The sequence below is a fragment of the Lipotes vexillifer genome, unplaced genomic scaffold (assembly GCF_000442215.2).
Source record: "Lipotes vexillifer unplaced genomic scaffold, Lipotes_vexillifer_v1.1 scaffold308, whole genome shotgun sequence".
NCBI classification, from domain to species: Eukaryota; Metazoa; Chordata; class Mammalia; order Artiodactyla; family Lipotidae; genus Lipotes; species Lipotes vexillifer.
The window spans coordinates 3,130,584-3,145,342 of NW_006792985.1; the positions used below are offsets into that span (position 1 = coordinate 3,130,584).

The 14,759-nt window shown below is 51.9% G+C and overlaps 1 protein-coding gene across 1 annotated transcript in view; it reads left to right on the forward strand.

Annotated features, from left to right (window-relative positions):
• Window positions 1-994: 994 nt before the first annotated feature.
• The window catches only part of CLU (clusterin), a 14,833-nt gene continuing 1,068 nt past the window's right edge, over window positions 995-14,759 (forward strand). The window contains exons 1-7 of the mRNA XM_007466185.1: window positions 995-1,123; window positions 4,654-4,770; window positions 6,084-6,232; window positions 8,459-8,629; window positions 10,136-10,547; window positions 11,614-11,718; window positions 14,290-14,519. Coding sequence (XP_007466247.1) covers window positions 4,692-4,770; window positions 6,084-6,232; window positions 8,459-8,629; window positions 10,136-10,547; window positions 11,614-11,718; window positions 14,290-14,519 — 1,146 coding nt within the window. The 5' untranslated portion in view covers window positions 995-1,123; window positions 4,654-4,691. The remainder of the gene's footprint in view (window positions 1,124-4,653; window positions 4,771-6,083; window positions 6,233-8,458; window positions 8,630-10,135; window positions 10,548-11,613; window positions 11,719-14,289; window positions 14,520-14,759) is intronic.

The following is a 14,759-nucleotide window of genomic DNA, read 5'->3' on the forward strand; positions in this document are numbered from 1 at the left end:
CCGTGAGCCATGGCCGCTGAGCCTGCGCGTCCGGAGCCTGTGCTCCGCAACGGGAGAGGCCACAACAGTGAGAGGCCCGCGTACCGCACAAAAAAAAAAAAAAAAAAAAAAAGTCCTTTGGCAAGATGCCTCCTGAGCCAGCGGAGGAAACTTGGGGCCGGTGGAGATCAGTGACTCCCTTGTAAGCAGGGCCAGCAGCATAATTTGCGCGGTCCCGTCGTGCACAATGACAACGCAGGGCCCCTTTTGTTCAAAAACTCTTTAAGACTTTCAAGACTGGGGCTGTAGCTCCTCAAACCAAGTGTGGGGCGGCAGGGTCCCGTGCTCATGAAGCCCGCCCTGCTTGGCTGGGTCCCCAGTGGATGGGGAAAATACTTGCTTAACGTCCAGGAGTCAAGGAGCCTGGGAGGCCTTCTAGCTCCCCATATGGATGCTGTGTTCATCCCTAAAAACACATTTCTGTTTCCTCCCGGCCAGCAGGTCTGCCAAAGGACCAGCAGGTCAGGTGGTGGTTCGGGAAGCCGGCATTTTGTCCTTCCTGTGTTTTAGCACGACATCCCTCTCCATCACACCCACGTTATTTCTGACGCTGTTCTGCTTCAACGGAGCCAGAGGAGTGGCGCGTGTTGAATGCGAAAGATTAACGTTCACTTGGGCAGCGGAACACCGACGTTCTACTGGGGACGAGGCACCAGCCAGGGGCGCAGAGCATCCCTCCATCTCTGCGGAGCTGGGTGCCAGCTCTGCGCGTTAATTCAGGCTCTGCCCTCCTGGGGGCGCCGTGCCCCAGCTCTGAGCCCCCGGGGACGGGGAGCCGGCAGCGGTGCGCGCCCGCACCCCAGGGTCTGTCTCCGCCGGAGCCTTTCGCGGTGCTGATACGCGCCCCCGCGCCCCCTGCCGGGTGCTGCACCGGACATCCACCCGCCCGCACCTCCGAACCCCCTCCCGCACCGGCTTCCAGAAAGCTCCCGGTGCTTTCTACCGCATTCTTTGGGCGTGAGTCATGCAGGTTTGCAGCCAGCCCCAAAGTGGGTGTATACGCAGCAGAGCGCTATAAATACGAGCGCCTCACCGTGCTGTGCACGCGGCGTCGCCAGGAGGAGCGCGCGGCCACCGCTGACCGGTGAGATGTCCCCACCTTTCCTGCCCCTGCGCAGAGCCTGGCCGGGACTGATGAGCGGGCGGGGGGCGGCACCCAGGCGAGGAGAGGACGGCCACTGGGAGTCACAGGGCTGTCAGAGGGGCGCTTTAGATGGAGTCGCGGATCCAGGGAAGGGAGGTGGTCGGAGCCCCATCACCAGACAGCCGAGCCGGGACCGAATTGCCGGCAGACAGGCAAGGGACTCAGGAAGCCCTTTGTTCATCAGCTCCAGCCACAATTCTGTGGAGTAAACGGGATAGATGTAAGTATCCTCCTTTTGTAAAGACGTGGGAATTGACACTTGGAGGACTGACGCTGTTGCCCGAGGCCAGGCTAGTGAGTGGCAGAGCTGGCCTGCACTTGCAGCCTTCCTGCAGCATCTTCCTTGGAAAGGTACTGATCTCCAGGGGTGGTTGTCAGCTTGCGCGCATGAGTCATCTTGTTTGCTCGCGAATTCTCTAGTTCTCTGGATTGTGTGTTTATAAGTAATGATGTTTTGATTTAAGTATATGTTGCAACCACTGAAATCCCACTCTTTCTGCTTCCTAATGCACCAGGGTACATCAGAGAAACATCACAAAACCTTCATCAGACTTCAGACATCTGATTCAACTGTCTCATTTTATAGATGATAATCTGAAGCCTGGAGGGGTTTAGGACCATCTCCAAAGAATAGGTATCAGAATTGGGATTAGAACCCAAGCCTTGACCTTCCAGAATTTCTGGACCTAATGAAAAAAAGAAACTTATTATTATTTGTTTTAAGAGTGAAGTTTGGAATTTAAGAGTAAGTACAGATACTATAAAAGGATGCTCGCCAGAGTGTTCATGATAATAATAGTGGGAAATTACAGACAATTTAAATGCCCGGCCTCGTGGGATGGCAAAATAAAGTACATCAGAAAAAGGACTCTTACACAGCCACAAAAGTGTGCTTTTAGAGAGTATTTGAAGATAGTGGATGTAAAGGATCCGATTGTATGCAAATGCATAGAAAAGAGGAAATATACCACAGTGCTAATGTTTGCCTCTCTATGGTGTGAATTACAGGTGAATTATTTTCTCATTTTTCTTTTTGGTTGAGTTTTCTGCATTTGGGGAGGCAGTAGGAGAGGAGCTTGGGCTTTGGGCTTTAAACCCTGCAGCTTACTAGCTGCGTGACCATGTCCTCCCCACGGCTTCCTCTGGGGAAAGGAGGGCCTTGGAGTGGCTTGTTCAATCAGAGCAGTTGGCAACCAGGCAGCCTGGCCAGGAGATGGGTGGGGAGGTGAGTCAGTGCAAAGGGAGGGCAGTTTGGCTGAGCAGCCGCTGTTCTCCTACTGTCCTTGGACTAGTATCGATATCCCCTGCAAGCTTATTAGAAAAGCAGTCTCTGAATCAGAATCAGCATTATAACAAGACTCCCGGGTAATTCGTAGGAGCTGATCACATCACTGAGGCAAAGCCCACAGTCGGGGAGGGACCACAGGTGACCTTTGTGTACCTGCTTCAGTTCCTCTGTCCCTCTCCCAACACACCACCTCCTCCCACTTCCCCGATAGATACTGCCAATGCCCGTGATTGATCCTACGTCAATTTTGAAGGAGTCGGAATTTCCTATGATTACATAAGACCCTTGGGTTTACAGAACACATTCCCATCTCGAAGGTCTCTATTAGGTCCATTTTACAGGTGAGGAAATCGAGGCTTAGAGATTTAAGTGACTGGGTGTCAAGGAAACAGCACTGGACTGGGGTTTGGGAGGGCTGAGTTCTCATCCTGGGGTTCCCGCCAGCTTGCTGCAGGCCTTGGGGAGCCCCATCCTGTCTCTGGGTTCGGCCTCCCCTCTGAGGTGGAGGGATTGGGCAGGAGACAGGTCTCTCTCCCAGCTCGGAACTCGATGGCTCCCATGGCCCCCAGGCTCTTGGTGGGAGATCCTGTACTGACCGCTGGGATTCCAGACTTCTCATCCAGAGCTCTTGCCTTTGGCTGTCCTGTCTCTCTTTTCCTCAGGACCCAATGCCCTGTCTTCTGGTCCCAACCTATTTCAGAGGCGCGTGTCTGGATTTCTCAGAAGTCTTTGCTATCGGGGGCCTCTGCTGGAGGGGTGTTTCTCGCCAGCTTTCTCTCTCTGGCGTGACAAAGGCTCTGTCCCTGTTTGAGGCGTTTCAGGCTTCAGTGAGCAGCTAGGGCAGAGCCACGCAGACCTGAAATAGCACCCTGGCTCAGCTGCCCACTCACCATCTCTGGGTGACCCGCTCTCTTCTCCCACGCTGCTCGGGAACCACAGCCTGGCTGCCTTACTAATTATGTCTCAGGAGCTTGCCTTATTAATATTCTCGCAAGGGTCCAGATGGGCCTGCTGAGCAGAGAGCATCTTCTGGATGTGCATCATTTCAGGAAAGGGAGACCCCCTTCCCATTCTCTTAGGGAAAACGGGTGAGTTCAGATGAGCATTGGGGTGAAGGGCAGTGCAGGGGGAGGGGTTTCTGTTTTGCAACAACTTCAGCTTCTGGGAAAGGGTCCATTGTGTAAGACCAGCTGGTCCAGGGCTCAGGGCAGCTAGCCGAGTGGTGGTGGGAGGACCCTGGCACACACCCTGCTGTGGGCTTAGAGGGACTGGCTGCGTGAAAGGGACTTGGCAGAGCAGAGTGGCACGTCCTCCCACAGGGACTTTTCCTGGGGAGGTTCCTTGCCCTGCCCCCCCCCCCCCCCCCCCCCCGGCTTCCCGGACAAGCCTGCTCTGCCCCCCACCTCCCCCCCCCCCCCCCCCCCCCCCCGCCGTTAATCCTTTGGCTTTGCCCCTCCCTCTCTATTCCCTGAAGACAACTGTCCTCCCCACCTTGCTCTACTCTCATCCACGCTAGGGATGACAAATGGATTTATTTCCCTGTAGCAACCCAGAGGCTGTCACTGCCTCAGACCCTTGAAAAGCAATTTCAGGAGGTGTCGAGCCTCGGTGGGGACAGTGCTGTGATTGATTGGTGATGCCTGCTGTGGGCAGGATGGGTGATGCAGACAGCAGGGGGCTGTCTGTGCTCTGTGCTGCAGTCCCCACTTTAGGGGGACGGCAGAGGCCAGGTGAGTGACCCAAGAGAGGTGTTTTCAGGGTTTGTTTGATGTGAGCAGGTATCATCAGATAGATGCCCTTTCTGGATGCAGAAAGCACATGTGCCTTTTTTAGGCATAGTCAGCTATTATGGGGGACAAGGAGAAGGAGGAAGGAGGAGGGCAGCTCGGACCAGAGTCCAGTGGCTCTGACTCTGGAGTTCTCGTTTCTTCTATATCAGGCTGCTGTCCTGTGGTTCCTCCCCGTACCCACTTCCTCCACTTTCTTTTGAAGGGGCCCAGTGGCAAGTCTGATAGTTTCTTGTCACTTCCCTGGGATAAAAAGTCGGTGATGCCAGCTGAGGGGAGAGTGGAGGGCAAGGCCTCGGCAGGGTTCCTGGGAAGCCGCACAGGCAGCAGGCTGGGCCCGTAACCAGCAGGCTGTCTAGCTGTTACCATGACAGTCCCCTGTTCTCTGCAAACAGAGGCGTGCTAGGATTCCAGAATTGGAGAAGGAGGCAAGATGAAGACTCTACTGCTGCTTGTGGGCCTGCTGCTGAGCTGGGAGAATGGCAGGGCAATCTCGGACAAAGAGCTCCAGGGTAAGTGACCAGGCGTGCTCTCCTGGCGTGCTTCCCTGTGTCAGGGCCCCAAGGGTTAAGACCACCTTTGTCCTGTGCATCGGATCGGGTTTGCTCTGCCCGGGCCCCTCTCTGAGCCCTCTCTTGCCGGCCTAGGCTCTCTGTGGTCAGGTGGGCTTCCAGGCAGTTTCAGGTAGACCCCAAGCCCTTTCTGGCTGCTGCAGCTCGTTTGGCTATTCCTCTCCCCGTCTGCTCGGTCCGGCGTCCACACCTCTTCCACGAAGCTCCATGAAGCCTGGACCATTGGAGCCTCTGTGGATTTCCCCTTGAGTTTCCATAGCACTTACTACCTGTATCCGCCACCTTTCCACCTAGAAAACCAATGCTCCGGATTCAGGAAAGGTGGAATATCATTCACTACGAGGGCTTGTCATCCTTCAGAGCCCAGCTGGTGGTTCCCCTCTGCTGCCAGGCCTTTCCTGAAACCTGTCTTCCCTCTGCCCCACTCTTGTCCTGTGAGCTGACTGACTCTCTGGGGTAATAGTTAAAAACCCAAGCGTTGAGCTCAGAGCTGGGTGGAAATCTGGCTCCGCCCTCCCCAGCTGTATAACCCTGGGTAAGTATCTTGATCTCACTGCGATTCTTTATCCTCGATTGTGCAAAGGGGTGAAGACAGTGTCAAGAGTATTAAATAAAATGCACGTGAAGTGTCCAGCTCAGCATTTGGCCCAGGATAAGAACCAGAGAAGCATTGGCTGTTACTTTCGGTACTTTGGTGACATTGTCTCATTACATTTGTCACACGGTGTGGTGTCTGATCACAGTCTCCTTGAAGGATGGTGCTATTAAGTCACCTCTGTGGCCCTGTCACCTGACGCTGCATCAGAACAGCGAAGTTCAGATGTTTGCTTAAACTGCATTGCAGAAAAACTTGTATCCACAATAACGCTATTTATAGTTTGATGCTTAAACAGTTACGCTTCCAGGATTTTTTTTTTCCTTGAAAAATTTCTTCTGCAGCTGGGTAGGCTGCTTCTCCAGAGCTCCAGGAGCGGACTGGGTTGTCCCTCCTCTGGGGCGTGTCCGCTCCGATGGTTTGCATTTCTGAGCAGCTGGGTGTAATCGATTCTCTGGCCCTGAGTCTACAGTGAGCCCTGGGATGGAACCTGTGTCAGGGCAAAGGAGGGGCCCGAAGGCTGCCTGCCAGGGGGATCCCAGCCATGGCAGCCCCTGCACCCACTGTCCTTTCTGACCATTCCAGCTGGTTCCAGGGTTATATCCCCAGCACCATCCCTTCCTCTGGCCTCATCTGCCTCCCTGCTCTTTTCTTGCAGAAATGTCCACCGAGGGGAGTAAGTACATTAATAAAGAAATTAAAAATGCTCTGAAGGAGGTGAAACAGATAAAGACCCTAATAGAACAGACCAACGAAGAGCGCAAATCATTGCTTGGCTCCTTAGAGGAGGCCAAGAAGAAGAAAGAGGTAAGCAGAGCCCGGTGACCCCCACCTTGATCCACTGTGCTGGAGGGAGGGAGGGGCCATTGCTCTTCCGAATTCACTGCCAGGTTACAATACCATGGTGACCCGCAGGCCTTCTCCGGTTGTGTCAGCTGATACTGGGGCTGTGGTTAACAAATGGGGAAGGTTTATTTGCCTTTGAAAGCTTCAAGCAGTGAGATCTTGGATCTGGTTTTGTTACAAGCCTGGCCCAGGGCCTGCCGCCCAGATTCACTTCAGTAGATTTTTCTAAACCCAGACTATGTGCAAGGTCCAAGGCAGGCTTTGGGTAGGGTGTGTCACTGTCACAGGTTAGGAGAGGTATGGCACCCTACCTTCAGGAAGTTTATCTAGTAGGGGCAATACCTTTGGGGGTACAGCAGGCACACGCTGGATTGCCCAAGGCTCTATAGAGTTCTGGACTACTTTGTAAAGAGACAACCAGGTCCAGTGGTGAACATACAAAACTAAAACACTATAATTCAATCAGGAGCTTATTTAAAAAGTCAGTAGTGTCCTTCAGGGTCTCCTCAAAGCCTATTCCCATTGCCACCCTACCCCTAATGACAGAGATGCTGAGATGGGGCCCCCTGCCGCCTTCATGATCCCTGACGCATAGAGTAAAACATGATAAAGACTCAGAAAAGTTGTGCGGTAAAGGAAGCACGTATAACTTCATTTAATCCAAGTGTTTCCCAAATCGAATTGACCATGGAATCCATTTATTTTTTTCCTGATAGCTTGTAGCACAATTCCATGGAAACCACTTAAGGAAATGTTGGCCTGGGCGCAGCTCTAACTTTCTTTGAAACTTAGTACCTTTCTTGGCATCAGTATTAGTTCTCGTCACACTATGAGAAACCTAGAGCCCGTGCAGAAGTGGCAAGTCTTGTTCTTGAATTTTTTTTTTTTTTTTTTTTTTTTTTGCAGCCGCTCCGCGGCATGTGGGATCTTCCCGGACCGGGGCACGAACCCGCGTCCCCTGCATCGGCAGGCCGAATCCCAACCACTGCGCCACCAGGGAAGCCCTTGTTCTTGAATTTTTGCACTTCTCATTGGAGTTTGATATTCGACAATCCAGGTTCTATGATAAAGCAAATCAAGTTTGGAAAAAGGCTCCATGACTTCTTAGTTGAGGAGTATGCGAACAGGAAAGAAAGGAATTGGGCAGCAGAGTTGACGCCTGTGAATTGGCCCAGTAAGAGGCGTGGTGGCCTTCCCCATCTCGGACGAGGGGGGCAGGGGACACAGAGCAAGAGAAGACCTCCCATATTCAGATATTCATAGTGTAGCTTTGCTTTGGGGTATGGATGGTCTACTTAATTCTTTGAAGAGTAATACACTCATTTATCAAGACTTTAATATAGAAAAGCAGAAGTTTTTCCATAACCCTTTTACCTATAAGGACAATTTACTTAACGTTTGATCTATTTCTTACTACATTTTCTCCTCTATACTTTTTGGACAGTGGCTATACTCAAACTCCTGAATTTTTAACATGAAAAATGCTTATTATAATATTTAAAACTTATTACAAACATCCCTTGTAATGCTGTCCTATCTACCTTTTGTAGGTACCACAGTTTCCTTAATTTGTCCCCTAGTTTTGAGCATTGGGGTTGATTCCAGTATTTTTGTTGCCACACATCAATATTGTAACAGATATCTTCAAGCATATGGATTTTTCCTTTATTGCAGGAATTCCTCGGGATAGATTCTTGTAGAATTACTGGATCAAATGTCATGGTCATCTTGGAGAGTTTTGGTAGTAGTGGTGACTTTAATTTTGGAAGCTTACCTATTCCCGTGGCATGCGGGGGACCATGGTTGCAATAGAGAAATAAGATTCAGGGAAGCTTTGAAAGATGACATTTAAATTCCGGAAGTTGAGACTAGGAAGTGGGGTATTAGCGAGAGGGAAGTCCTGGGGTAAAGACTGTAGGTTCAGCGTCAGAGAAAGGAGCTGTCCAGATGGGCTCTAATGGCTGGAAAGGACTAAGGAGCAGTTGGATCTTGAAGACGAGAGGACGTTTAGAGCCAGATGGGGAGGGAATTCCAGGTGGGCAGATGCGGGAACATGTGAGCCAGAGCAGGGGTGGAAATAAGCACCCCATGTGGCCAGGTTGGGCCGGGGGGCCAGCACCACGGTGCCTGCTTGGGGAAGGGGAAGCCGTGGTTTCTGTTGCTAACCCAGCCTCGGTTCTCCTGTAGGATGCCCTGAATGACACCAAGGATTCTGAAACAAAGCTGAAGGCGTCCCAGGGGGTGTGCAATGAGACCATGACGGCCCTCTGGGAGGAGTGTAAGCCTTGCCTGAAACAGACCTGCATGAAGTTCTACGCGCGTGTCTGCAGAAGCGGTTCGGGACTGGTGGGCCAACAGGTGACAAGGGGCCTCGTTTCTTCAGCACAGCCTGGGCTCTGGTTGGGCAGTGAGGAGAACTGAATATGCTTCTTTGGTTCTGCACCCAATTCCAAGTGTGGGGATTTCCCCATCAAGAATTTCTCCCACACCAGCTGGGTGCCCTGCAGTTGAATTCAGCTCTGACCCCATCTACCCAGAGACAGCGTCGGACCCCACGGGCTCAGGGCTCAGTCCCACAGGACGCCTCCCCATCCCCACTGCCAACTTCAGCCGCCGATCACAAGTCCAGGTGGTCACCTGTTTCTGACGGACTGACTGTAGATTAGAGGTTCCCATGACCGCCCCCTTGGGTTCAATTAATTTGCTAGAGGAGCTCATAGAACTCGGAGAAACATTTTACATACTAGATTATTGGTGTGTTATAAAAGGATATAACTCAGAAACAGCCAGACGGAAGAGATGCCCGGGGGAGAGATGGGGAAAGGATGGGGAACTTCCATCCCCTCTTCGAGTTCAACAGTCTCCTGCATCTCATTGGCACATGTGTTCATCAACCCAGAAGCTCCCCAAGCCCATCCTTTTGGGTTTAATGGAGGCATCATTACATAGGTACGATTGATTAAATCATTGACCATTGGTCGTTGATTCAAGGTCCAGCCCCTCTCCCCTCCTTGGAAATCAGGGGGTGGGGCTGAAAGTTCCAACCCTCTAATCCTAGGGTTGGCTCCCCTGGCAACCAGCCCCCATCCCTAGGTGCTTTTGGAAAAGTCACCTTACTAACATAAGAAAAGACACCTTTATTGCTCTTATCACAGGAAATTCCGAGGGCTTTAGGACCTCTTTGTCAAGGACCAGACCAAATATATATTTCTTACTATAAATCACAATATCACAGCTTCATTTCACATGCCGGATGCAATTGATTAGTTCTGGCTGCACTGGGGCCCAGAGTGCTGTGATCAATTGGTAATGTCTGCTACGAGTGCAGTAATGTGGAGTCATGAAAAGCACCTGTGCCAGGTATTTGCCATCTTCCGAAGACTCTCATTCAGCAATTATTAGCTGCCTAACGTAACAAATGGCTCCACAGTATGGAAGAGCCCTGCATCCACTTAAACAGAAGGAATTAAGAATTTTTAGCACCCTGTTATTGACCCTCCCTCTCCTGCGGGCCTTGCTCAGCTAGGGCTCATGAATTTTGCCCTTTCCAGGAGTCCCGTCAGTTGGCCCTTGGCTGAGCAGGTTTGGGGATCACCAGTGGCCAAAGATGACAGCAGACTAGTCTCATGTGACGGACCATGTGACTCTCTCGGCCTCGCAGGTCTTCCTAAGCTCTTCCCCTCGCGGTCGGTAGAATGGAAAGGCACTGACCTGGACAGTTCAGAGATGGGGAGCCAGTCCCAGCCTGGCCTTCTGCCACCTGCTGTGACTCTGAGTTGCCCCGGGTGCAGGCAGGAGGGGCCGGGCCTGGCCCGTCTTGACAACGGGGAAGCACCCCTGACTGTCCCCTGTCTCCTGTCGCAGCTCGAGGAGTTCCTGAACCAGAGCTCCCCCTTCTACTTGTGGATCAACGGTGACCGCATCGACTCCCTGCTGGAGAACGACCGGCAGCAGGGTCATGTGATGGACGTCATGGAGGACAGCTTCAACCGTGCATCCAACATCATGGACGAGCTCTTCCAGGACCGGTTCTTCCCCCGGAAGTTCCAGGACACTCAGTACTACTCGCCCTTTGGCTCGTTCCCAAGGGGATCTCTCTTCTTCAATCCCAAGTCCCGCTTCGCCCGGAATGTCATGCCTTTCCCCTTGTTGGAACCCCTGAACTTCCATGACGTGTTTCAGCCCTTCTTTGACATGATCCACCAGGCCCAGCAGGCCATGGATGCCCACATGCATAGAACTCCCTACCACTTCCCGATGGCGGAATTCCCAGGAGGTTAGAAGGATGGGATGGGAAATCACAGTTCATTGAGATGCTAACCCATTAGATGCTCAGAACTGTGTCCGGGGCTTGGCATGTGTCATCTGAATTCCAGCCCCAGAAACCTGGGGAGGGTGCTCTTATCCCGGTTTGATGGGGAGAAAACTATGACAGGATGGTAAAGGAGCATGTCCAAGGGTTCACAGCTGATAAAGTGGGAGCCGGTCAAATCTAGCCCTGCAGGATTCGGAATCTGTGTTCTTTCGAGTGCACTAAGCTCCTTCCAGCAACTGGAGGGCATGACATTGACTATTTCCTCTAGAGAACTAGACCCCTTTGTCTTGGGAACTCAGGTGGCTTTATGTGGACGCCATGCATATATTGGTGACAAATTATATAATCAGCTCACGGTACAGTTAAGAAAGCTGTTTGTGGCTGTGACCTTAGGGTCTGGTAGAGAATGGGCACACAATGAATATATTTTGAATGAAGGAACTCTAACATGGACACGAGAAGCCAAAACTTTCAGAAGTGATTTCCTTCATTGAACCAATAGACACTCGCTGGCCAAACCCATCTCCTAAATGCTACAGTTTGACCGGCACTGGGCTGTGGCTTGAAACGGATTGGAAACACAGGAGGGTATTGAATTGAACAAGGAGTTTACTGCATATCCATAATGGGGGGCTCCCTGTGTTATAAGGAGGTTCTAAGGTGGATCCTATTCCTGCCTTCAAGGCGCTTGCTGTCTGGCCCGGGGAGAGAAATGAGCCAGACGGAATGCAGAGCAGAACGGGTTATGATGCCAAAGAGAAATACAAGCAGGCAGGAGACGTGCCAGCAGGTGGGGATGGTGGGGTAGGGGGCCGAACCCAGCTCAGGGGGCCCTGGGGACCACCTGCTGGTCCCGCTGCAGGGAGCCCCGATCCGAGCCTGTGTCTGCAGGCAAACAACCAGAGTCCAACCTGCTCTGCCCGCAGAACCATGTCAAAGGGCCAGACAGTAGTGTGGAAGGGCTCTGGGAGATCGCGGTGGTCCGTCTCTGTGTCGCTCTGTATGACTTTCCCTTGTGTGTCTCCAGAAAACAGCAGTGACCGCACCGTGTGCAAGGAAATCCGCCACAACTCCACGGGATGCCTCAAGATGAAGGACCAGTGTGAAAAGTGCCAGGAGATCTTGTCCATGGGTGAGTTGGGGGGCCCCGTGGTCTCCTGTGTCCTCGGGTCTCCAGCACCTCACTAGGGCTGCTTTTATGGGCTCAGATGGATGCGAATTCAAATGCCAGCTCTGTTGCCTTCCAGCTGTGACTCTGGGTGGGGGAGTCCTTTGCCCAGCTCTGCTTGGGTCCCCATCTGGGGTCGCGGGTTAAGATGAGGGGCTGTCCCTGAAGTCGGGAGACAGAATACAAGGTGCTTACCACATGATCCAGCTCACGGTTAACAGGCCGACAGTGGCAGGAGCTGCCGTGCTTTTCTAAAGAGCTGTCATCCTTTGACTTCCCCCAGTTCGTCTGTTCCCAAGGGCCAAACCTAGTAGACGTCCTCATGTTTTGCTGCAGACAGTGAGAGTTTAGGCAGTGTGGATTCTGTTAAACAAACTCTTCCCATGTGTGTGTTACTAAACACTCCTGTAAACACTTTACAAACATTTACTCTTCCCTGGAACAACCGGGGTGGCTACAGTTATCATCCCTGTCTTACAGAGGAGGACGCTCAGTCAGAGAAGGTTTGGTGACCTGCCCAAGATTACATGACGCCCTGGGGGTGTTTGTGGTGTGTTCCCAATCAGTGCTGCTGTGTTCTCTACCCTGAACACGTGGGTCTCTCCTAGCGGTACCCTAGCTTCCCGGCAACTTTCCCTTTGGTAGGTTGGTCCCTGAGGCAGAGGAAATAGCTCCCTTCTGCTGTTTCCTTCGGTTTTATCAGGGGGACTAAATTCTTCTTACTTGGAAATAACACCTGTAAAAGCGGCGGAACACTTCCTGGCCCACAACAGTCTATGCTCGGAAAAAGTTAATTGTTTCCCTTGTACCGAGCGGATCCATCTTACGGCTTTGTTCTTACTTAATACTTTTTGGGTTTGCCCGGGCAGGCCTTCAGAAGAGTGTAAATCACACCGTGAGAGAGTCACGTTAGGGCCAGAAGAAGAGACCTTACAGATCCCCAAGCTCAGATTGGCGCCCCTGGCCCTGATCTTAATGTTCACTGATCACAGCTTCCTGAAACAGCGGTTTCCTTTTCTACATTGAGGAAGACTTATGACCTCTTATCTAAGGTGCTTGCAGCCATTTGAGCAGGTGCTACCCGGGACCTCCAGACTGGAATTTCGCAGCTTCGGTCCTACTGGCAGTTTGGACCAGGTCCTTCTTTGTGGCGGGCTGTCCTGTGCACTGTGGGGTGTTTAGCAGCATCCCTGGCCTCTACCCACTGGAGGCCAGTAGCCTCCCACCCTCACCCCAGCTGTGACACCAAAAAGGTTTTCAGACCTTGTCAAATATCCCTGGGGACAGCACCGCCCCAGGTGAGAGCCACTGCTCTAGACTGCTACCCAGTTCTCAATGACAGTCCTTATTTTCAATGATTCCCTGGTAAGAAGAGTTAAGTTTCGTCATTATATACCTTTTTCAACCCAGTTTATTGTTAATAATCCTATGTCTTGCCCCACCTGACATTTTATTTTATTTTAGTAGAAGTCATTACAGCCACCATGGTGAAGTGTGCAAAGAACTCCCGCTTTCCGCTGACTTGCTTGGGGTTGATGTGTTCTTTTGGGGATATTTTTCAAAAATCAAGGGAGAGAAAAACAGTAGTTTTTAGAGAGAGAGTGTGGGTAGTTCCCAGCCCTTATCCACCTGACAACCTGCAGTGGGCACTTGGTGACCAAAAGCAATGAACTTCCCGGCTCTCTGGTGAGCTTGGCGACCAGCCATGGTGGGCAGGTGGGCAAGCCCGGATGCCCAACCTCAGGCTACTGTGCTCTGTGGCCCGAGGGTCCTGACTGGCTCTTCTGCTACCCAGGCTCTTGGGGCCAGAATTTCCAACTCTATAGATATAGGTGAGCTTGGAGAATTTTCCAGAGCCACAGACTCAGAGTAGGAAGAGCCCAAGTTTAGGAGTTAAAGCCCAGGGTTCAACATCCTGCCCTCGTAAATCGTTCATCCTATGACTTTAGGCAAATGATTTACCGCTTTGGTCCATTCTTGATAATACTTAACGTCAGAATACATCTGACTCTTAGAGATCACGGCTATCCGGAGCACTTGCTGGTGCCTGGTACATAGCCGGTACCATGCAAATGGCAGCTACAAGTAACATCCACCGTTTCCTGAAATGACTAATGGAGGGAAGGAGGGCAGTGAGGTCTGAGCACATGGAGCCCTGAGGTCCGTGCTTCTTGAGGTGTGGGCAGTGCCCCTCATTGCTGGTCCCCAAGGAGACAGGGTCTTGCACCCAAAGAGAAATCAGTGATGTCACTGAGACAGTTTAGTTCAGCTGACATCGTCTCCCAGGGCAAGACTTTCTCAACAAAGGACGCGCATGCTGATTTACACGCGGGGAGAGCCGTCTGTTTTGTCTTGGGCTGCTGGTGAACGCTTGGTGGACTGGAGCTTGGAGTAGCTCTGCCTTAGCTCTGCCTTAGGTCCTGGCTGCTGCGTGAACTGGTTGCCATTTGTTTTCATCCCTTTTTAGCTCTCCCTTCACGTTTCTGTTGTTTGTCTTTTTTCTTTTTCTTTTTTTTTTTTCTAATCTCCGGGCAGACTGTTCAGCCAACGACTCCTCTCAGATGCAGCTGCGCCAGCAGCTGAACATGTCCCTGCAGCTGGCGGAGAAGTTCAGTAAGCTCTACGACCAGCTGCTCCAGTCCTACCAGCAGAAGATGCTGAACACGTCCTCCCTGCTGAAGCAGCTGAACGAGCAGTTCACCTGGGTGTCCCAGCTGGCCAACCTCACGCACAGCGACAGCCAGCACTATCTCCAGGTCTCCACGGTGAGTCTGTCCTGGCCACACACTGAAGCTGGGCTCAAGGTGTTGTCTGGAGCTCATGTGATCCTCCCCCAGGGCTGAAACGGGGTGAAGATGTTCAAGAGCGCATGTCTGCTTTTCACTGAGCATTTGTCGTATGGCAGGAAACAAAAACCTCAGGTCCAGTGGTGCGTGGAAACCTCATCACTCAGTGACGTGGAATGTCATGAACCCATTTTACAGATGAGGAAACTGAGAGGTTCA